The following is a 23,257-nucleotide window of genomic DNA, read 5'->3' as shown; positions in this document are numbered from 1 at the left end:
GAAGGGAAAGATGGCAATGAAGTCTGAACAGGAAGTCAGTGCGTGACTTGTCTGGTGGGGAGGATACATGTTATGATGTGTGTGTCATGTAGACCTGGCTAACAAGTCTGGGGAATGGTAGTGTTGGGACACCTGCTTCAATAAATTAGTGTGCCACTGAACTTCTCCATTTCTACTGTGTTGTTTCTGGTGGATTCTTGCAATACTTAAAACACTAATGTGAAGCAGGTGTGTTTATCATTTCGTACATTACTTTTATGTTTATTAGACTTGCATTAAGCATGTGGTCTGATCTGTTAGGAAGATTTTGGTTTAAAAAAATTCTGATTTTGTGTTGGGTTTTGATTTATCTCAGGTATGGTTCAAGCTTACAGGAATTAGAGTGGACCACTATGTACACAAACTCACTTTCATATCTTTACCTTATGGTAATAAAAAAGGATTAAGATTGTTAAACAGGCCATGACACTTGCAATAACGGATGAGCTGGATTTACTTTTTGTATTTCTTTTTCCACACTGTCAACGTCAGTGGCTGTTGGGAAGCAATCCAGTGAGAATTTTGTTATTTTGCAGCTGAAATAAGGTGTAAAATTGATTGCTCTGTCTTCAGGTGGTAAAGAATAAACAAACCCAAAGTTAGTTTTACTAAACTAATTCCTTTTTCCTCTCTATTCTCTTAAAGACATATAACGCCAGAGAAGTTCTATGTGGAAGCCTGTGATGATGGAGCAGATGATGTGCTTGCTATTGATAGAGTCTCCACAGAAGTCACTCTTACAGGTGACTCTCCTCACCAGTATTTCTCAATACAGTCTTCTCTGTCCTTTCTGTCTGTTTTGCTCTAGGAGTCCAAAAAGATCTTCAGAACCTTACTGAGATGATACTGACATAATTGTTTTTGGTTTTAGTTACTGTTTAAAGCAGTGCTTTGTATTCTGTTCTGGAGAGCTTTGTTTCGAATGCCTTTTCACTGTGGGTAACCAGGGTGATAGTGCTTGCCTGTTTTTGGTAAGACTGTCCATCACAACAGGGGAAGCTGACTCATCCAATCTAGTTGGGGTTGGTGCTAGAAGTTCAAGATCAAACAGGGGAAGGATTGGACACTGGGGTTCTGCAGCTTTTCCAAATTGTCCCAGTGCTTTTTTTTTTATATAAAACTGAAACCTGACTTTTCATAAAGCCTCTAGAAATAGCAACAGTAAAAAACCCATGGTGTAAATTTTGTTCTGTGTTGCAAATCTGGATTCAAATGTCACTGGGAGTAGTCTTAAGCCTGTTGATGTCTTGAAAATTTTAGTTTCATTTTTTAAACAATGTGAAACAATGAACTTTGATTAAATAACAGTAAAATGAAGGCAGTGGGAGACTTCCCTTTTGATACTTTAGGAGTTTGGCACCACAGTATTACTAATCTCCAAACAGACAGAAATGCTACAGTAGTAGTAATATAAAAGCAGTCATTCTCTCTCTTTTATTAGACTTCTTGTATAAGAAGCCAAATGTAAGAATAGTGTGCCCATCCCACTAATACTTTTGGAATTGTAGTATATTATCTCAATTTCTCCTGCAAAACTGTCCCTTCAAAACTGTAAAGATTGTTATCCCAAGTGTTTTGTTAGTCTAAATCTCTCTCACTACTAGTGTTTTATCAGATGAACCTGCAAGGGTGTCTAAAGCAAAGTAAGAGTCAAGGGTTACCTTTCCCAGTTTTCTGAGTTCTGGGAAAATGCCTCATTCTAGGGGATGTTTTGGGTTTCTTTAGATTTCTCTAATATCCCTTCTGTTGTTTTAGAAGTGTAGGTTGATGAAACTTACACATGCTAAGACTTTTAATTGATATTTGGATATTTTTTGGATCTTGGATCTCTTGGTATGTTGTTTGGAATACTGTGTCCCTTGCCACGTGTATGCTGCTGTTGGTAGTTTTTGCAGAGAGAGCCTGCAAAACTAGAGGTAGAGACAGAAGTAGACCAAGGCTCAGAAGAAGCAAACCAGACCTGGGAGGCACAAGCAGTTATGGTTTGGTTGTGTTTTATGTCTTGCTGGCTTCAAAACAAAGCTTCTGGAAGCTGGCAGGACAATACATTATTGAGGAGTCTACTTGCTATACTATCATGTAAATAAGCTTGAATTTATTCAGTTAAATGACAACTTTGATTAAACATGAGAAATTGGTTAGAAATTGGGTTAGAATTCCAGATCCTCCTCCCAAACCTCCATGAGGCTTTTAAATTCTGATGCTTTGTTTCTTATATTTAACACTGTAGCAAAACTTGATTTAACCAGGAAGGGTGGAGAAACCTAGTTTTAGTAGTGTTCCAATACAGTCATGAAAGAAGCAGTCTGAAATGTTCTTTTCTTCTGCTTTTCAGTTAAAAAAGATGTTCCCCCTTCGGCTGTTACGAGGCCTATATTTGGTGTATTGGGAACAATCCGGTTGGTGGCAGGTAAGGAGAACAGAACTGTGCTCTTTAAAAATACTTAGACAAAATAGATTGCTAAAGAAGCTCTAAAGGCAAAAATAGTATTTGCAAGTATCTGAGGTTGCACTTTCATCAGAATGATGTTTTCCTTGTGGCTTGTAGAGGATGGAGGCATCCAAATCTACTTTATCATGAATGTTTGTGTAACTCCTAAAACCAGGAGGTGCTCTAAAGGTAGGGTTAACTGGTGGTTGTTTGAGTTTTAAGGAATGCATTTCAAACGAGTGCAAAGAACCTGATCTACTTATTCTTTGTAACTGTTTTAATCTTAGCTGCAGGATTTGATGCAACAGTTGACTGTTGCATTGCGAAGCTTGACTTTAAATCAATAATCACGGTACACAAATAGCTGAGAGTGACAGGGTGATAGACAAGTAGATGCAGCTGTTCAAGTAATGATTGTGTTGCAACTGCCCTGCAAATATGGAGAAAATCCAACATGAAAAGGAGAAAGGCGGATGGGACCAATTCTAAGTTAAGGGAGTTTTAGGATAACGTAAGAATAAGTTGTTCCGTTTTCTAAGTGTCTCAGTGGTCATATCCAAGCAGCCACTGCCGCAAATAAACCTGATGTATAAAGTGTAAGCTGTCAGGAAAGTGAGCATTGCTGCTCCAACAATCCTTTTTGTAGATTTTGGTAGAGTTTGAGACTGAAGTAGTCTGAAAAATTATGTAATAAGCAGGATACATACTGAATGCAATCTCCATGTGTAGAAAGGATAAAAGATCACTCACTGAAGTATTCTCAACTGAAGCAAAGGGTGATTGTGTTGAATGCAGTGACTTCTGACAGGATCTTAAAACTGCTGAATTTTCTATGCCCATATTCTAAAGAGATGTGGGTCTTGCAGAGGAAGAGTAATATAATGGATACATGTGTCTTAGGGACTTGATGAGCGCTGACTGTTTTAAAACTGAACTGCCCCAAAGGCAGTTTACAGGCTCAGTAATGATTGCTATTCATCTGACTGAATATTAAATAAAATATAGAATATGTAAAAGCTTGGGGTTTTTTCATTCTACCCTCTAGAGCTTTGCACTGAGTGTTAGCGTTGAGCTGTCAAAGTAAAGATGTTAGCAGTTAAATTAAATGTTTAGCTAAGTGTTATTAGGCAGTTCACTGCTGTTAACTGTAAAACCAGCCCTGTATCTAGCAATGCAGCCTCTTTAACATATATAAATATTCTTTGTCTGTTGCACTATTAAGAGTAAACTTTTCCTTCAAAAGCAAGATGACACTGAAATATGCTATGCTTAGAAATAAGGTTATGTTGTGGTCACCAGTGAGTGTAAATTAATTGCTCTGAGTGAACTGTCCATGATTATGAGGTGGATTTTTTGCTTCGTTACTTAAGCAACCAGGGAAATAGCAAACTTCCTGACTTAAATTGCTAACAGACACCCAAATGTCTTTGTTCTGTTTTGAACCTGTTAGGAGGAATATTTTTTCATGATAAGTTGAATAGTCTTTTTGGCTTTTGAAGCATGCTTCCTTTCATGTGTTTTGGACTTGCTCTGTGCTTTTCTAACCGCATTCAAGAGCACTGGCCTCTTTTTGAGTTAGCAAACGTGAAGATTTTCAGATTGTCTCTGATCAGAAGTAAGAGTAGGTGACACTTTATTTTGTCCACTTTTTTTTAAAATTCCTTAAATTTAATGAGTAGCTCAAGGTCTCTGGACATAGAGAAGTGGGTGGCTTAGCAAGTACATTTTGCTTTTGCTCCAGCCCTGTGTGCTTTTGCTACACTTAAGGACATAAAGTTCTGTTGGTTTCAGTTTTCTGATACAGTTATAGGCTGCTTTTCTTAATATATGCAGCTCTTTGTTTTGTTTTTTTTTAACTTTGTTCTTTCTGCTTTACAGGCACATATCTTATTGTAATAACAAAAAAGAAAAAAGTAGGTGAGATTTTCAGTCATGCAATCTGGAAAGCAACAGACTTTGACATCCTCTCCTACAAAAAGACCATGCTGCACTTAACTGATATTCAGGTAGGTACATTGATTAGGGGAGTATGGAGGAATGTTATTGTATGTTAATGTTCATTGCCACAGGAGCTTAATTTGATGAAGCTATTAATGTAACTTAGAATATCATCTATTTATGGATGTGCATTTTTGCTTCTCTTAAGATGGTACACCCTTCCTAATGCTTCTGTTAAGTCTTTCTCACACGTTTACTCTTCTGACAGCCCCTACAGTAAACTGCATTGCTTTCATCTTATCTATCTTGCTTTCTTTTTGGAATTGTTCAGTTACATAGTTACCCAGCAGGGAAGAATTAACTTTTTTTTTTGAGGGAGGGAAAGATGGAATATATTTTAAAACAGATATGTAGTGGATTGATAAAAAGCAGGTCAGGGTGTCTAACCAATGGAGCTGGAAGGGAATCTGATAGTTTTTCAGGAAAGGAATGAGGTTAATCAGAACTTGAACCAGAATACAAATTATAACTTAGTGTCTGATAACTATTCTTTTGTCTTGCCATCTTGCCTTTTTTTTTTTTTTTTTTTTTTTTTTGACTGACTGAGTGGTTTTCAGGGAAACTAACAGCTTCCCTTTTGCTTGCAAGTTGTTAGAACTAGTTTAAAATCAGTAGCTATTTACCTCACAGGAATATTGTTCTCTGGTCTCCACTGTTGTTGCAGAATTTGGTTGCAGTGTGCTAGCTGCAAGTTACCAGTGAACTGGTATCAGAATTGCACTCTCATGCTTTCCGTCTTGTATGGTAATCTCTGGATGATGTCATGCATTGCTAGAGCACTAGCAAAATTCATCTCATCACTTCAAAAAGTAGTGGTAGCTGATAAGAGGAAAATATTTTGATAGTAGTATATGACAGCTCTTCTATTCTTCCCTCATCTCAACAGTTGCAGGACAATAAAGTGTTTTTATCAATGCTTAACCATGTCTTGAGCGTGGACGGGTTTTACTTCTCAACAACCTATGACCTAACACACACCCTGCAACGGCTGGCCAACACGAGCCCAGAGTTCCAGGAAATGAGCCTTCTAGAGAGGGTAAGGATTTGAGTTTGCTTTGTGTCTGTGTCTTGGAAATTGCCAGTCAGTTTTATGCAGATGATGTTTAAATGATTCCAGTGTTTTATCCAAGCTATTATGGGTTGTGTCTGAACACACTGGTTCACACAAGTCTCAGTTTGTGAGCAGTATCATGTTCTAGGGATCTGTTCTGATGTGATGTCACACTTCCAGATCGGCAGATCTACTTTAAATGGATTTTGAAAAATCCAAAATAAATTAAATTTTTGCCTCTAATATTGAACACTTCTAATTACAATAAGAAGGAGCTAAGCAGAAAAATTGTGAGAAAGCAAGTTATTCCTTTGACCTGGAATGGGGGGAGGAATCCAAAGTGGAATAAATTGTACTTGTGTTCATATTCTTTTCAAGGATAACTTGGAATAGAACTGTGGGTTTTATGGCTGTCAGTCTTGGGATGTTGTATTCTGTCTAAAGTATTCCAATTTTTTGTGTGAAGCATGAATTTAGTATGCTGCTTTTGTCTTAAAGACAACAGCTAAATGCAATTTGAGCTTGACATTCTCTTGTGTCTGTATTGATGGGTTTTTGGTTTGGTTTGGTTTTGTAATATTGGAAAAAATGTTTACATTTGGGGATTGTTTTGCATCATCAAATGCTGCTCTGGCGGTGCTCTTGCCAGGGAGAGCAAGGACACAAAAGGATTTGTTTGCCTTAAAATTGTGTCACTTCAGAAGGTTGTTTGAAAGGCAAAGTACAGTCAAAAGGCATCAATTTCAAGTAAATTCAGATCTTGGATGGTTAAGATTATTTCAGTGTAATTTCATATGCCCATGGCTGCAGTATAATGGCTTATCAAAAGGATGGTGGCAATTTTGAACATTTCCAGTTTGCCTCTGCAAGAGAAGTCTGGTCTGTGTTTGTGTGGGTGTTTTTGTTTGATATTTGTGTTTGTTATTTTTTCACAGTACTGGTAGAAGGAAACAACCCCAGTATAGGGGCACCAAAGCATTATGTTCTGCAGCTCAGTTGTTAATGGTTTAGAAGTGTCAGGCAACACCCTTAAGAATAGTTAAAAGAACAGTTCTCTCCAATCTTTATTTAGATTTCTAGTTGAGGATGTGAAGGCTACTGATGAAAGAAGGGAACTTCATCTCCATTTGTACCTGTTCACCTAAACTTGCGTGACACATGGATACTATGATATTGCCTTTATGTTGAACTAAACAGAACTGACTGTCTCTAAAAGCATGTTGGCTTTTTTCTTGCTGCAGGCAGATCCACGGTTTGTATGGAATGGACACCTTCTGAGAGAATTTATTGCTCAACCAGAGGTAAACACTTCAGAATGATTAAGTTAATAGAGAACAAATATGCTTTTACTATAAGTATGCAACAGTTTTTTGTAATTCTGTCTCTTTCAGACAGCCAGAATCTAGTATAACGTGGCTATTCATCATCTAGTTTAGCACAGTGAGTCTTCTGCTTTCAAACTTCCAACTTTGTCGATGTCCTCAGTAGTACTTCTAGAAAGCTAATTTTTTGGAAGTGTCTGTATTTGAAGATACTGTGCTGTGAAGATACCTACTCATATAAACCAGAGGGGAAGTTACAGTGCACAGCATATGCTTCTCAAGCATTTTGAAGTTTAGCTACTTATTTATTTTTGGGTATAGGCAAGTTCATAATTTTTTTTCTAAGACTCTCTCACATCATTCTCCATGAGTGCAGTTTAAATTCCATTTTCCTAGTGAATAGATCATAAAGCTGGTAATTAATAGTAAGACTGACTGTTTAGATTCTTTCAGTTTATTTCAAATGAAGATTAGCACAATGTAATCTTTGAATTCATTTAGTCCAGCAAATACAAGTGCATTACCATAAGCCACAACTGTGGCACCTTAATGGCCAGACTGTCTAAGCTCCTTCCTACTGGTGACATCCTCTGTCTGTTAAACTCCTTGAATTGCCTGCACTACAGCAGCCTCCTCTCTCCATCAGTACTTTGCATTTATCAAAGCAAATGACGCATGGCTTCTATTTCTGCCTCGGTAACCTGTGGAGATGTGCTGTTACTTTAGACAGCACTGTTCCAAAAGGCTGGATTGTGCAGTGCTTCTGGAATGTGAAGATATGAATTAGAGAAGGACTGTTGTGCATATTCCAGGGGCATATGACTGGGTGTAAAGTTTGCGTAGTGCTATGCAAATAAAGCTTGGGAAATGAGAGAGAAGCTGTGGTGGGAACAGCAAAGGAAAGCCAAGTGTGGCTGGTTAGTGAAAACAGATGTAGGGGGCAAAACACAGAAGCTGAAAAGGGAGATAACTGGTTTTTTAGGCTACACTTCTCCTCACATTGATTACAGGTGGCTTGAAGCAGGAACAGTTTTAGGGAATGAAGTGTGGAATTTCTGACTTCTAGTATTAGAGAACTTTAAAATTTTCTGGAAAGATTAAGTTATTCAGGAATGGCAGGATAGGAAAAAACCTGGAACAAGCATTTTGAGTATCAGTCACAATAAAAATATATCTTACTGAAGGCATCTGTAACTACTATCTCTGCATATGTCCTACTGTGAAGGTAAAGCAAACATACCATGTCAAAAGATTTTCAGCAAGTATTGCTTTATATCTGGCATGCTTGTAGGAGAGTAAATGCTATGTATAAGGAGGACAAAGCAGCTTGCTTTTTGTCCAGGCTGCTTAATTAGGATTAGACTTTCACCTTTTTCATCCTGCTAATGAGGATTACATATGTTGCTGTTTTCTCTGAACTTCTTTTCTCAGAAAGGAATGTTTCACCCTAAACAAAAAGTAAATGATATAAAGTATATGAAACTATCACAACACCCTTAGGCAAAGCATAGTCACTCGCTTATCTTTTTTGGCTACTAGTGTTTAATATTTTTAACATGTATTTGTGTGTTTCAGATCCATAGGTTTGCTACGCCAGTGATGCATGGATGTATCCTTTTGTGTTGTAAAACTGAGTGCTGGGTATGGGTAGTCCGGAGCAAAATGGCTGCTGCTGAGGCTGCTCTATTGTTACACTGGCAATTAGAACATAGAGCACAATGTCAGAAATAAGTTGTGGTTTGCTCATATATGGGTGTTACATATTGTTTGATAGCCCACTCGTGTGTTAACGCCCTTGAATATTCTGCTTTGAAGGCTTAATGTATTTCATTTTACAGGCATGGTTTGCATAACTGTCTTTCAGTGGGAAGGTTAAGATTAATATGGCAAATGCTCTTACATCAGCTTCAGTACTTTTTTATCTTGCTATAAGGATGCGTTTACTTTAGATACAAAATAAGGGAGAACAGTTTTGACTTGAAGGAGTGCTTATGGATGTTCCTGTTGATGAATAAAAGGATAAGAAGTTCTTCTGAAGGCTCATGGGATGCTTCTCCTAGGCAGCTGCTTTTCCTGCACCGACACTTTGGGTAACAGCCTTTTTAGCAAAGCAGTCATGAGTTTATTTTTGAGAAGGGATGAATGCTGCAAGTGAGCTGAATGCTTTCTGGAGGCAGTGTGTGATCAACAGTAAGTCCCAGGTAGTTGCTCCTGGACAGACAGCGTGAAAAGGACTGGCAAGACTGGACAGAGCAACTCATGCCATGTTCTGCTTTGTTCCTCTGTTGCAAAGGCCTCTCAGGTGTGTGCAGGGAATGGCTTCCAGATGGATTTGGTTGATCTGGTAGGACTGTCAGCAGCTGGCAGATCTCCAGTCCTTCTTTCCTGTGGCTTCATTTAATGGAAAATGTTGTGGGAGTAGGCAGAGAGACAAAGGGAAGATAGAAAAAGGGAACTGTCGAAACACACTAATCCTTATCCTGCTAGTTCTGGGTAAATTGCAATTAACAACTGACAGACTGCAATTAACACCTTCCTTGATCCTGTTTTTTCACTATATAAATAATTAGCATAAGTAATGTTTGGTTAGATTAGAATTACAGCAAAACCTTAGAGAACTCAAGAATTTGAAGAAACTGGATTTTTAGTGGTAAAAATGCTAGGAAGAGCCCTAAGCAGAACTGTTACAGTGCCACTAGTAGGTATTTCAATAATATAAAAGGTTCCTCCCCCACTCCCCATGTAAACCCAAATATATTTTTTTCAACTATGTGTACTGGGCTTCTAGTCCTTCAGGGATGAGAAATAATGGACTTGGATACTTGAGATTTTGATCACCTAAAGCCCAAAACTATGTTTCGTATTTCCCTTGCTGCTCCAAATCAAAAGCCCTTCTAAAGAACAGTAAATTCTGCCTTGTCCTTTTCTGTGTATGTGGAAGTTGCTAATAGCAAGTTGTCATTTTAAGTGAGGACAGATTGCCAGCAGAAAAGAGGTTGACAATTGCTAAGCAGCTACAGTTAGAGGTAACCTTTCTTGCAGAATACTGTTGGCTGTACAAATGTTGAATTAAAGGGGGGAGGGCCCAGCAGTAATTTTCCAGGAAAACAGAGGAATGGGTATTTTTTCAGCCTTAATTTATAAATTGTGAGAACATTCTGGATGGGCTGAATTTGTATTATATTTTTTGGGTTGTTTACAAACAGTATTTGCATAAATACAAACAGAAATCAAGATGACTTGTGTGAAATCAGTGTGTTCTTTAACATAGCTGAGGTGCTTGTGTGATGCAGCTGCTTTATGTCCCATTTGAATCATAGATGGCAGAACCTAAATATTACTTGAGACAAAGTATCTTCAAAGAGAAGACTGCAGTACACTAATCAAAAAATTGACCATTTTGGCCTTTCGCTTGCTTTGAAGTGGTGGGTTTCAGTTTTTAGGGGCAAAGCATGAAAGCTGGTGAATCTACCCTGAGAAATTTTTCGTGAGTGCTGGTCTCCATTAGACTTGATAGCTCACTGCAGACCAAATAAGTGCCATTATAAGCAGCACAAAACAAAGCTAAAACTGAAATTAGTTGCCATTTTCCCTGTTTGTTGGTTAGTCCCAGGTGCATTTGGCAGGGTCTGCAGCCTGGGCAGGAAACCATTGTTGTGTAAGAAGCTCACACTGGAGTCTTGGTGTGTGTTCATTCTCTTTTTCTTCATATGGATTTGAAAGCCAGTCAATTTTACTGCTAGTTCTGGTATTTGTAGATGTGATGTATGTTGCACTTATGGGTGCAAAGTATATACCCCCAAGATACTTACTCTTCTAAAAGCCTGGAAAAAATTTTGAAGAGGTGTTTTTTCAAGTAGTTGTTAATTTTTAAAAGCAATAGGGGCAAGAAACTGTTAGGGTAGTTTAATAAAATTATGGATGAGATGGATTCTTAATTTTTAATTAGGACCATAAAACCCAGAATAATCTTCTTCAGACTCACATTTTCTGAAAATTACAGTAGTTTTAATGTCTGTCCATCAGTGACATCACCATAGTGTTGTTTTGCGATCTGCATGTGGATCCTAATATTGTTACTGTCCCTCAAGTTTAATGTTGCTGGGGTGAGAATGTTTACGGATTTATTTGAATGTAGTCTCTTGGTTCCTTGATGTTTCTTACCTGTTGATGTGTAAAAATATCCTAATGAAATGTCGGGGCTTTTCCTAAGTGTTGGTCATCAGTTATCACTATGCACTCTTGTTCTATTAATGGCAAGTGTTTTGACTGGCTGCTTGTTTCCAGAAGAAGCTGTTTCAGGGCTGGCGTACGCTACTATGTAAGAGGTAAAAGAGAAAATTGATTTATTTCAAAAATAATGTGTATTCCATCTGCACATGTGAGTTACCTTTGAATAATTGCTGTATAATGGCTTGCAAAAAAAAATTGCTTAGTTTGTCTTAGGTTCTTCTTCCAGAGAAAATATTAGGAATTGAAGCATTTTCTGGCATTTATTAAAAGTGACTCTTCTTTATGTCTCTAAGGCATAACTGCAAAAATTTTATAATGATCTTCAACATGTGACTGTTTTCATTGGTGTTAAATGCAAGTGTGTAATAGCCCTTTTGGTCTAGCAGTAAATCCAGCTAAGAGCATCATTGGTGCTGGCAGGGGAGCCCTGAGTGGTGTTCTCTAATTGTTTCAAGTTAAAAAGCAAACAGGGAAATGAATTTAAATTACTTTCTCTGTTCTTAGTCCCAAAATACATACTTTTAAAGAAATTAGTCTGTTTCTGCAGTACCACTGTTACAGAATTGTGAATATTTTGGTGTCAGAGCACTGGTATTTTATTTCATATTAAATGATAATTTCTAGTGCTAGAAGTATCAAAATGTGTTAACTTGAAGAAGCACAGTTCTGCTTAAATTTAGTGCAGATCATGTTAAACTTTTACCAAGGGTGTGTTTTATTTTACGTTGTCAGGCAGCTTTGTGCTTCCTCTGAGGACTTAAAAGGGAAGGGACGGAAGCCTTTAGCTGATGTATACACTGACACTGTGTCTCGGTTTTGAAAGACAGGTGTCTGCTAAGGGAGGCAGAGGCCCCCCTTGAAGTGGCAGATATAACCCCTTTTCCCTCCAAGTTATTATATTCTGAAATCAAGGGCCTTTAGGCAAAGATGTGGGAAATAGGAATAACAGTTCTTTACTCTCTCTATATATATGTATATAACCAGTCAAACAAAACAACAACAACTCTGGCAGTAACAGCAATCACAAACCCAGTGCCAGCCCTCTCGGCTGTCGGGCCCTTTCCCCTCGGGTGCAGTTCCGCTCGCAGCCGGCAGGGGCGCTGGTGACTCCCGGTGAGCAGGGCAGGTGCGATGGTTCCCCCGCGGCTGCAGGGGGCGCTCCGGAGCGAGCTCGGGAAACACGCGGCACTGGTGCTCTGGGATCCCGGGAAGGGATGGAACAAAGGCTTCACAAACCCCTGGGCAGCCGATCCCGGACTCTCAGGAACAGCGGCTGAAGCGGCAGGGACGGACGCAAATCCCGGGTGGCAGACGAGATGTATCCAGATGGGAAAAGCCCACGGAGGCCCAGGCAGGCAGGGCGAGCAGGGCTACAGCGTAGCGAAAGCTCAAAGCAGCAGCGGGGCAGGGCAGCCACAGCCCGGTCTCCAGCAGGGCAGGGAAAGCGGCTTTTGGGGTCCCGGCGTTGTTTCCAGCAGGAAGAAAGAACGGCCAAAAAGAAAGAAGCAGCAGCTCCTTTCTCTGCAGCTTCTCTCTCCGGACGCTCAGAGCGAACTGACCCCACACCCAGGTGTAGACAAAAGAGTAGCCAGGTCCGCCCCACTCCCCTTTTGTCTTTCTTAAGTACAGCTATTTGTCCCCTAGCAACATGCATATGGGAGAAAATTCCTTTAACAGGAAAAAAAAAAAACCAGACTAAACTAAAACCCCAACACACTGCTCTGCAGCCAGGCTGACTTGGCTAACAAGGTCTTTTTCCTACACAGGTATTGATTCAGAAGGGCACGCTGCTAACTTTGTTGAGACAGAGCAAATTGTGCATTACAAGGGGAGCAAAGCATCCTTTGTTCAGGTAAAGTCACTGTAAGGAGCATAGATACATGGATAGCTCTGTCTGTGTTCTTAAATATAGAATATATAAGATATGCAAATAAAACTTAACAGACTGAATTAGTTTAACAAAATAAACCAGTCTGCTTTATTTTTAAATGTCAAGTGAATTTTCTAAATTCTGCTGTTTAAAACCCTTTCCATTTTTTTGCAGACCCGTGGATCTATTCCTTTTTTCTGGTCTCAAAGACCAAACCTCAAGTATAAACCAAAGCCACAGATCAGCAAGTCAGTAAATCATGTATGTGAGTGTTTGTGTCCTGGGTTTTTAACATGTTACTGGGCTCATGTTTGTGTGATAGGGTAGCAAACTGTAATCAGAAGAATAAAAATCAACAATACTGGATTGAGCTTTATTCTTTAAAAAAGCAAGAAACCTTGTACTTCTTATCATGAATTCAGAGGCTGAAAAAAAATGCAGACATCAATGGGGGTCGTTTCTCTTTGGATCCAGTTTGCAGCAGTTTTAGTAGCTGTACAGTACTCCTTATCTGCAGCATGTTTAATGTGTAGAACTGAATGGACTGGGAGGAGGAAACTGGAAATGTATTGGCACAATAGAGAACATCAAGCACTTAGTTATAAGAATCGTCAGATTATAATGGAGATTTCTTGTAAAGCACAGATCTTAATAATAGTGTACATCTGTCAACACATTTCCTTTCTCTTCTAGATGGATGGCTTCCAAAGACATTTTGACTCACAAATAATTAGCTATGGAAAGCAAATGATTGTCAACTTGGTATGCTTTCACTTGTTCTTCCTGAAAAAGTGGTTGTTCTTTTAAGCAGGCTTTTGAGTAATTCTGTGTCTCTGTTTTCCTGTTTCCCAGGTTAACCAAAAAGGCTCAGAGAAGCCTCTCGAACAAACCTTTTCGAAAATGGTCAACAGCATGGCAAATGGAATGGTCAGGTACATGTCATGAAGTGATACATTCTGTGTTACATGTTAGGCATTGCCTTTGAGACCCACAGAGTGGTCAGTTCTTTGGGGGCCTTTACCAACCCTCTGATTTGTTTGCATTTTATGTTTGTGGAGTAACTTGCTAAGAGATCAGACAGGCAGAATAAAGAAGGAAATTCAGAGGTAATGGTAATGCCAGTATTGGGAGTCTTAGTATGCAATGGAGGTCTTCTGCATTTTAGGAAAATCATGCCCTGTAGAGCTAGCTCTGGCAAAAGGGCTTGGTTACATTGCTAACTTAGTGAGGGAGTGTCGAGTGTGAGCAAAACAGGATGGAACAGTAAGGGGAACAAATAGTTTAAATGCCTGGAGCTCAGTGTAACAAGGGCCAGGAGTGGAGAATGCACTTGGATTATGAGGAGTTCCATCTCTTTGTGGGAATAGTGAGTGCAGTACACAATTTTACAACCTGTCTGTGCTCGCTTTCATTAACTTCTGGAGGGAGAGCTTGCATCCAACTCGCACAGATATTTGCCCCTCTACCTTATCCTTGAAATTTCTGTGCTGTGGCTTTTTTTATTCTGTGCATGTTTGCTATAAAGTCATCTGGTGGAAACAAAGATGTGAAATTATGTGGAAGTGCATTTTGATGATGTTCTGTATAGGTTCAAAAGTGGTGTTTGGCAGCCCCTTTTTACTATTACTACCAAAATCCACTTTCTTTGTTAATCGTTTTTGATGGCGTTTACCTGCCAGAGTCAAACTCGAGTCTTCAGTTACTTGTTTCAGTGTGTATAGACCATCTTTCTTCATGCATAGTCCTGAAATCTTGTCAAATAACTTTTGGGTTATGAATGCTTGAGGGGGGGAATGTAATGCCCTGTAATTCACAGCAAACATATACATACAAATGTTTAATTAATAAAGCACCACTCATTTAGAGCACTTCTTGCCAGAAATTTGCTGTTAAAATTTTGTTCTAAGTCAGTAGCTGCTTAATTTTCTTACGACAGTTAGACTAGCTGCTTAAACAGAACCTGTCTCAGGTTTCTAGAGTTATTGAGGGAATTATGCCAGCAAAGAATGTTGGATTTCAGCACCTGTTTCTAGTTCAAAGTGAACAGAGAATGAAAGAATCCTGATGGGGAAAAAAAAAGACATTAAATAAGATTCATATCCCTTCTGTACTTCCTGGAGGAAAAATATTAGCCAGAACATAGAATGGGAACATAGAACTTGGAAATGAATTGTGTGCTTCCCCAGACTAGTGGCATTTTGTAAATAATTTTAGATGGTGTTGCCATTCACACTAAGAGGGGAGCATGAGATTACAGAGCACTGACAAAATCTCCAGATGTGCTGAAAGTCACCTCTAAAGAAAAACAAATCCTCTGCCACTACCTCTTTTATAGATCAGCCTTTTGCTGTAGGGTTTTCTGTAAACCCTCACTGCAGTACATATGTAATCTGAAAAGATGCTTCTGTCTCTGGACAGATACGTGGCATTTGACTTCCATAAAGAGTGCAGTCGGATGAGGTGGGATCGGCTTCAGATTTTGATGGATCAACTAGCAGAACAGCAAGATGAGTTCAGGTAAGGCTCTGCAGTTCTTTCACTTCTGTGCTGTTAAAATGAGAGCACTTCCTCAAAGTTTCTGTTGTCTTGCATTAAGGCACAGCAATGCAGACGTGTAATCTTCTATGAAGAAGATGCATTTGTGTGCATTAGTGTGTCCATATCTCTGGTGTCTTGCTGATATCATGTGCAAGGTTAGAGATCTGGTAGGGGGTAAGATGTAGAGCCCGTGTTACTTCTCAGTAAAGTGGGTCTGAGAATTGCCGCAACCCTGAGTTGTGACAAGAGCTGCCTTTGTAAGGCTGGGTAAAAGGCTAGACAAAGAAATGAGCATGCATGTAACTGGAGCTATTTAAAAGAAAGTCTCCTTAGATTATATTTTTCTTTCATCCAGTAGTAATTCCAGGTGGTGTTGACAGCAGACTGTTTTGCCACCTAGTGTACAACACTGGATGTTCCTTCCACAGGCGTTTGTAAAAATGTTTTCTCTAACACACGCATTGTTGTGGCTCCAGACCTTGCACTGGCATTGATTGTTAGCCCTTGCTAACATAAGTAACCCAAATGGAAACAAATTCTCATTTTCTTTAGTCATATAAAAATACACAAAATGTCCAAATCAATTTAAATCTTTAGTCCCACAAGTGTGTTTTTGGTCATAGCTACTTGTAGACATGTGGATTGCTAAGGAAATAGTTTACTTTGTTCTGCTTTTCTGATTGCTTCCTTCCTGTTCCTGAAGTCTTGTGCCTAAAGCACAAAGCAGATCAGCTAAAACATTACAAGACTAGCAGTGGTATAGTCCATCCTAACAAAATAAAATGAGGTGAGGTATGGACTAGAACAGGAGTCTTCTTAATGAAGTCTCTTACCTGGAGTGATGGCTATGGGAATGATATAAATTAATCAGATTATAGTTAATATTCTGTCCACTGCAAAAAAAAGGCCTTAAAAACTCATGAAGACCTAATCAATAAACTGACTTTGAACACCTCAAATAAGGAGAAATAAGATTGCACGTTTTTCCTACACAGCAAGGATCCTTTATTCTCAGCATTAATACTGAATCCCATAACTTGTTTACTGTCAGCTGCCATTGGAGGTGTAGAAAATAACCAGGTTTCTTTGAAATTTAAAAAAAAAAAAAAAAAAAGCTATTCATCTCTAAAACAAGATACAAAATTGAAGACTTTTTCTCAAGATTAGGCTGGATCTAACTTAACTTGTTTTATTTCATCTGTAATGACTATTGCTTAAATAGGAACAGAAAAGTCTTAAGTTCTGATCTTCGTAGAAAATGGTTTTGCAAGCCCTGGGGAGGTAAACAGCTCTTACTTTCTGCAGGCTAAATCCAGTTGTGGAAGATCTGTCAGAAAGGAGAGCTGGGTTTGTGGAGGTGTTTATTGTTAGTTTTTGAATTTTTTAGAGCAGCTATAGGAGATGCAGCATTTAAGAACAGACATTTCTAGTTAATTAGGATAATAACAAACTATCTTATCCTAATACCAGTTGTAGGCAAAATGCGGGGGGGAAAAGGAGGATTTCACAGCTGTTGTTGTCTCCTTTAGTCTGCAACAATGTAAAACATGGTTTAACAAAACTAGTTCAAGAATGATGAAAATGGCTCTTAAAAAGACAACACAAGATTAATCAAAGTAAATTCATGTGCTTCTAAGGCTCCTGATTGTAGTACTGCATCACTCTAGACTTGATAATCTTAAAATGCTCAACAGTGGATCATATGCTAGTCCACATTCAGGCTTCATAATTACATATTGGAGTAACCTAATCTATAGATGATGATCTGTAAGTCTGTAGACAGCTGAAGTTTCATGCTGTGGCAGGGCAGGCATAGTTCTGTCCCATTCACACATCCAGTTGATGAGTAGATTGGAATATTTGTTCTACCAGCTCAGTATTGCAATGCATGTGTGCAATTCAGTACTTAAAATGAGCTGTTTGTTATCAACTACTGGAAACACCTGGTTTAGTGGATTAAAAAGATTGAGGTAACAATTAGCGTATGCAAGAGGGAATATCTGGTTCCCCCACGTGTTCACATAATGGAGAGAATGTCATGTGACAGTAGCAGATTTTTCCATGTTTTCCAAGTGGCATTAAAAAATCTGAGTACCTTTCTGGAGGATTTGTGCCTGACAACTTAGGTGACTTTTCATGCATTGCTGACTGGATTGAACTGGGTGACCAGTTGTAAACAAATCTGGTTACTTCTGCTGTTAGGCTCTGCTAACAATCTTCGTATCTGTGGAGCTGGGACACTAAAATAACTGGGGAAAAAAATACGTGTCCCTGACTTTGCACCAGAAGCTGCTCTTCCCACTGGCATATAACTCAATATTGCTGGTTGGCTTTCTGAATGTAAGAGTGAATACTGCCCTGAGATTGCTCAATGTTCATCCACTAATGCTGTTTTCCAGCATGGGAAGAATTCAGGGAGGCATCAAAGTTTGAAGACATGGCTGAGAACTCATCAAATGCTCAGGACAATTGCATTTTGGTTGCTAGGATATTTACTTGTGAAAACATGTGGTTTATATGGCCTGTTATCTCTAAATACATGTGTTGTATGTGTTAGTTACTTTCTAGTTGACTCGGAGGGTAAAATTGTGACTCAGCAGGAAGGAACGTTCCGCAGTAACTGCATGGACTGCCTGGATCGGACTAACGTGATCCAGAGCTTGTTAGCACGCAGGTCTCTCCAGGCCCAGCTTCAGGTAATTGTTTTACTCTTCTTTAACAAGCTGGAAGAGGAGAGAGGCTTTCCATTTGGAATGGAAATGTAATTTGAACACTCAGTAAGAGCTCACATAGTGGAGTTACTGTACTTCTTATTTGAGCTGCGTTGACTAGATTCAAGTTTGATAAATACAGCTTTTTCTGAAAGCAAATCCTAATTTTTCTATCAAACTCCTAGCAAGCCTCAATGTGCTTTTTATTTCAGAGACTAGGTGTTCTGCATGTGGGACAGAGAATTGAAGAGCAGGCAGACTTTGAGAAAATCTACAAAAATGGTAGGCTGTTTATAGAGTTCAAACAATGACTTTTTCTCTGAATAGAGTATATAACTTCCTTAATATTTCTTATTGTTTTCCTATTCATAGCATGGGCTGATAACGCTAATGCTTGTGCCAAACAGTATGCTGGAACTGGTGCCTTAAAGACAGACTACACAAGGCAAGTCAGCCTTTCTTGTAAGGGCCTTCTGGGTTTTTGGGCATGTTTGGGATTTTCTTTGAGCCCTCATATCTAAGGAGGTTATTGATCTGGGGCTTAGGCCATTAATGAGTTTTTTGCAATGGTTCAGTTGGTAAAAAGTCAGACTAAAATCTCCAGAACACTGTTCTTTGCTGTGTTTATGTGAAAGTAAAGGCTGTGTGGAAATGAAAACCAAGGCATTGTGCCATGAAGATGCACATTTATATTATGTGATGGAAAGAACTGTTATTTTATTTTCTAATTTTCTTACAAGTATGCGTGGTAATAATGCAGAGGCAGCACTAGATAAATGTATTCCTGTGCTGGTGTTCGTTTAATGCAGTACACATCTGGATATAATGACAGAATGTAAATCTGAAATTACAGTCCTGAATTTATACATCTATTTTAAATATTTTTCACAATTTCTTTTTGCAGAACTGGGAAGAGAACTCAGTGGGGCTTAATAATGGATGGCTGGAACTCATTAATACGTTATTACAAAAACAACTTTTCTGATGGATTTAGACAAGTAAGTTAAGCTTTTAACCATGGGGAAGTGTATTTGGTAAACATTGCTGTGCATTCTAACTCTTGCCCTCCCTTTCTCTTCCAGGATGCAATTGATCTTTTTCTTGGAAATTATTCAGTGGATGAAGTAGAACCTGCTAGTCCTTTACATGTGAAGAAAGATTGGAAGTTCTTAGCTGTGAGTATGGAGACTTTATTTGTGATACAAGAAGCACAACTGTTTAGTCACTGGCTTCATTATGCCTAAGTAGGACTTGTCTGTTAGGCATGAAGCATCCCTGTAATCTGGTAATGTCTCTATGATACCTGCTTATAGGATTAAACCCAGACCATTCCCTTGCCAGAAAATTGAGTGTCCTTGAGGTATTGGAAAAACTGCTGCTTGCTTTTTTTAAAATATGCTTCACGATGTGGAAAGGGGGAAATTCTGCTACTTACTATCATTGAATGTTTCTTTCTGCACAAGAATCTTGTGGAGTTCTTTTCTCACACTTCATGCAGAAGCATAGACTGTGACACAAAAAAAACACTTTTTTCATTTTTTTCACCCTTCCCTTTCTATTTTGAAATGGGATTTGGGAACATAATGGGTTTTAACTGGTGTATTTATTTATTTTTTTTTTAAACAAAGCATAAATCTCAACCTCTCTTTTAATGCACAGGAGGTGTATTTTAATTCTCAAAATAGTTACTGAACACACTCTTCCAAATTTTGGAACTATCCAAACTTTTATTTGTACCTGAATACAGGTGAATTGAGAATTAAAGCAAGTTCACTGCAAAGCAAGTAAATAGCTTTACAGTGCAACTCATCTTAAAGGAAATTAAGGAACGTAGGTACTGCTGTATCAAGTGATTATTCTTTTTCTCTTTCCTTAGTTGCCTATTATTATGGTGGTTGCTTTCTCCATGTGCATTATTTGTTTGCTAATGGCTGGTAAGTCACTATTGAGTTTAATTCTATAAAACTGGCTTGTTTCTTTGTGACCTTTGTGTAGATGATTACCAGTAACTTGTTCAGTATAGAATTGCTTCTCAGTCATTCTAAAAGGTGCTTGAGTGTGGCTCTGGAGATTGAGGTTTAGCACTGTATCATTAATGTGGAAAAAACTGAGGTGCTATTGAAAACAATGTTAAAACTCATGGAGAAGTCAGTTAAGGGACAGTTAATTGTCCCCAAATTTAGATGCACCTTGGTAGACCTGAACTTTATTGTAGGCTGGATGAAGCACCAGAGGAATAACTGTCTAATTTTGGGCAGACAGTCAGTTCAGAACTGTCAGATACAGGCATGAGCCTGGTTCTGATGGATGTCCCTTTAATCTCATGTATTGGAAGTGGTGAAGGTTTTTGCCTTCTGTTTTTGCCTTGAATTTTCTAGCATTAGTGCCAGTAGAGTTCTTGACTGACTTCTGTAGGTCTCTGTTCAATGTGTTCCAAGAACTGTGTGGCAAATACAGGTTTTCCAAGGTAAGGAAACAGAAAAAGATCTGTGAAAGACTTCTGATTTCATTTGACGCAGGATCTTTCATTTCAAGATCTCTGAGGGAGAGCTTGAAATATTTGTATTTGTACTAAAGCAAAACTCTGGTAATTGGAGATAATGAGCTAAAAGGTTTATCTGACTGTTCTTCACAGGTGATACATGGACTGAGACACTGGCCTATGTGCTTTTCTGGGGAAGTGCCAGCTTTGGAACTTTTGCTATCATCCTTTACAATGGCAAGGATTTTGTAGATGCACCCAAGCTGGTCCAGAAGGAGAAGATGGACTGAATTTGTGTGTGTGGAAAGCGGCTTGGTACTGAGGATTCTTCAAGCCACACTTGGAGTCTCTACTGACCTGCTTTCCACACCAAATAATGCTCTTATGGACCTTCTTCCTTGGCAATGGGGGGGTGGGGGGTGGGTCAGGGGTAAGGAAACCGTGTCCTGTGGTGGTGGTAGCTTTCAACTGAGACCTGACTTGACAGTCTTAGTTGCAATGGTCTTTGGAATATTGCATTAGTGGACAGGGCTCCACTCTTACCAGAGTAATGCAAAGACGAAAGCCAGCTTTTTGGTGTCTGGAATATTCTGGAGCTTAAGTGGACTGCTTAAGCTCGTGTTCCACCTGGGCTGGTTCAGCTGGTTTTTTGGTCTTGACAGGAGAGAGCTTTGATGCTGTTCATGTCTCAAAATATCCAAATGCTGAAGCATTAATAATGGAACATCTGATAGTGGTCTCTGAACAAATATGGCTTCATACCAATAAAAAGTCTAGGTCCAGACTTACAGCTGGATTACATTTGTTGTGATAAAGTCTGTGTTAAGGAGTCCTTCGTGCATATTTGTGAGTGGATTCTTTTCACTAAATATGAAAGATTTTTGAATCCTAATGCTATTCTCAAATGAGGCTTTTGTCCTGTCTTGTTAATCTAGAACTGATGCAATATTCTGCTAATCATTGTTTGGGTGAAAGGGCAGTGTAATTGGATGTTCCTGAAGTTGCAAATGTCTTGCACTGTTTCAATACTACAGTCTCCATATGAAAACCCAGTAGTTAGCGAGTTAAAATGTAGAATTTTCTTTCTAAAGATGTACACGAAATCAAAGAATGTAAAAGTCCTTTGCAGTGTTTATTCAACCTTCCTTATGCTAAAGTCCCAAAGTACTTCATTACTTTAAGAATGGGTCACAACATAAAAGGTGAACTTCATATTGTTTTGCTAGTCAGCTGCTTCTGTCCTTGGTTATATTGAAATAATTTATGAAAGAAGGAATAACAGCCTAAGGAGAAAGCATTGAGTCTAAACTCCATATTTCTACTTGGGAGCAGCAGCTTGCTTTACATGCATGATACTGTAACACACTCTTTTAAGAAAAAAAAAAAAAAAAAGGAGAAAAAAAAAGCTGCAGACTAATTTGTGCTGGTTAATGTGTGTCTTTAAATTTAGTGCTTCCAAGCTGTATAAAAATAAGGACCAATTTTAAACTATTTTGTCACTTATTTTATATGGTTTGTTCAAAACCAGACATGGAACTTGCTTAAGGCGCTGTGCATTGTTTAATATTTCCTGTAAGTACAGCTGTATATTCAGATTGCGAGTATAAAATTTAAAGGGGGGGAAGGGACAAACATGTAGAATACTACTAGGACTAGCACAAGTGTCACTATTGAAGCTAGAACACAAAACACTGATACTCCAGTGTTCCCTTGTGTTATGACTGAAAATATGTACAGATTCTTTTTTTTTTTTTTTCTTTCATAACTGTTCATTTTAACCTTGAATGTTTCTGGAGGCCTCTCTGGGGTTTGTGTAACCATAACCTGTTCATGAGCACTAGTACTTGCAAAGTATCCTTTTGCTTCTAGATGCTGTAATGGAAAAATACCAGTTGGTGGTTAACTGGAAATCCTCCTAACTTAAAATTCTCAAAGGTGAACTCCCTCATGGGCACAAAGTAAAGAACATCATAGACTCAATATTTGAAAGGAGTGGTTCTGGTGGTTCGCTGGCAGGTGGAGATTGAAACCTGGCTCGGTTGTCTTGCAGTCTAGAACTGAGTTGTTGCATCTTTGGTGAAGAACTTGTTGCAGCAAAGACCAAACTTGAATTGCTAACATAAAAGGTTTGTAAGACATAGAATAAGGTAGGTGTTAGAAGTTGGAAGGCACCTGTATTCAGTGCTTTGCAAAGAGTCTGTATTTCTAAAATCACAAATGGTGTAATACTCCTAAATGACAATAAAATGTTCAACTTTTCTAGATGTACTGTCTGTGGTGCATTTTGTGCTTTGGAGCAGACTGTTCCCTAAATGTTCCTTAGGAGCTGTTTCACACCTGACGGATGCTTCGGTTTTGTGTCTGCTCATTGCAGGTGGGGATCTTCCTGTGCTGTGCTCAAACAGTGATGATCTCACGCAGTGCCTGCTGTCAGGCTGTGCTGTGTGGTGTTCCACTCTTCGCTGCCGTGGCTTGATCTCGCTTGGAGAGTTACTGCAGCTCCAGTGCTGCATCCCAGGTGTCACATCTGCTCAGGACCAGTGGTTCTTTGCCTCTTTCCTCACAAGGGCACTTCAGAGTCC

General features: G+C 38.9%; 1 protein-coding gene across 2 annotated transcripts in view; it reads left to right on the top strand.

Moving 5' to 3' along the window:
- The window catches only part of SACM1L (SAC1 like phosphatidylinositide phosphatase), a 31,290-nt gene extending 8,351 nt beyond the window's left edge, over nucleotides 1–22,939 (top strand). The window contains exons 2-20 of one of the 2 annotated variants that reach the window (XM_042043568.1): nucleotides 685–782; nucleotides 2,375–2,449; nucleotides 4,349–4,476; nucleotides 5,355–5,504; nucleotides 6,761–6,820; nucleotides 8,417–8,450; nucleotides 11,068–11,169; nucleotides 12,841–12,926; nucleotides 13,119–13,205; nucleotides 13,638–13,706; nucleotides 13,797–13,876; nucleotides 15,363–15,461; nucleotides 18,040–18,178; nucleotides 18,406–18,475; nucleotides 18,566–18,638; nucleotides 19,098–19,191; nucleotides 19,276–19,368; nucleotides 20,070–20,127; nucleotides 20,829–22,939. In XM_042043568.1, coding sequence (XP_041899502.1) covers nucleotides 685–782; nucleotides 2,375–2,449; nucleotides 4,349–4,476; nucleotides 5,355–5,504; nucleotides 6,761–6,820; nucleotides 8,417–8,450; nucleotides 11,068–11,169; nucleotides 12,841–12,926; nucleotides 13,119–13,205; nucleotides 13,638–13,706; nucleotides 13,797–13,876; nucleotides 15,363–15,461; nucleotides 18,040–18,178; nucleotides 18,406–18,475; nucleotides 18,566–18,638; nucleotides 19,098–19,191; nucleotides 19,276–19,368; nucleotides 20,070–20,127; nucleotides 20,829–20,965 — 1,732 coding nt within the window. In that variant the 3' untranslated portion in view covers nucleotides 20,966–22,939. Of the gene's footprint in view, nucleotides 1–684; nucleotides 783–2,374; nucleotides 2,450–4,348; nucleotides 4,477–5,354; nucleotides 5,505–6,760; nucleotides 6,821–8,416; nucleotides 8,451–11,067; nucleotides 11,170–12,840; nucleotides 12,927–13,118; nucleotides 13,206–13,637; nucleotides 13,707–13,796; nucleotides 13,877–15,362; nucleotides 15,462–18,039; nucleotides 18,179–18,405; nucleotides 18,476–18,565; nucleotides 18,639–19,097; nucleotides 19,192–19,275; nucleotides 19,369–20,069; nucleotides 20,128–20,828 lie in introns of those variants that run through there. The other variant, XM_042043570.1, reaches the window with a different exon arrangement.
- The last annotated feature ends 318 nt before the right edge of the window (nucleotides 22,940–23,257 follow it).

This window comes from Corvus kubaryi, unplaced genomic scaffold (genome assembly GCF_017639235.1).
Source record: "Corvus kubaryi isolate FWS band 111438036 unplaced genomic scaffold, C.kubaryi_AGA036_p1.0 37398, whole genome shotgun sequence".
Taxonomy (NCBI): Eukaryota; Metazoa; Chordata; class Aves; order Passeriformes; family Corvidae; genus Corvus; species Corvus kubaryi.
Note: the sequence above shows the minus strand (reverse complement) of the source record. Positions and strands in the feature narration are given on the sequence as shown.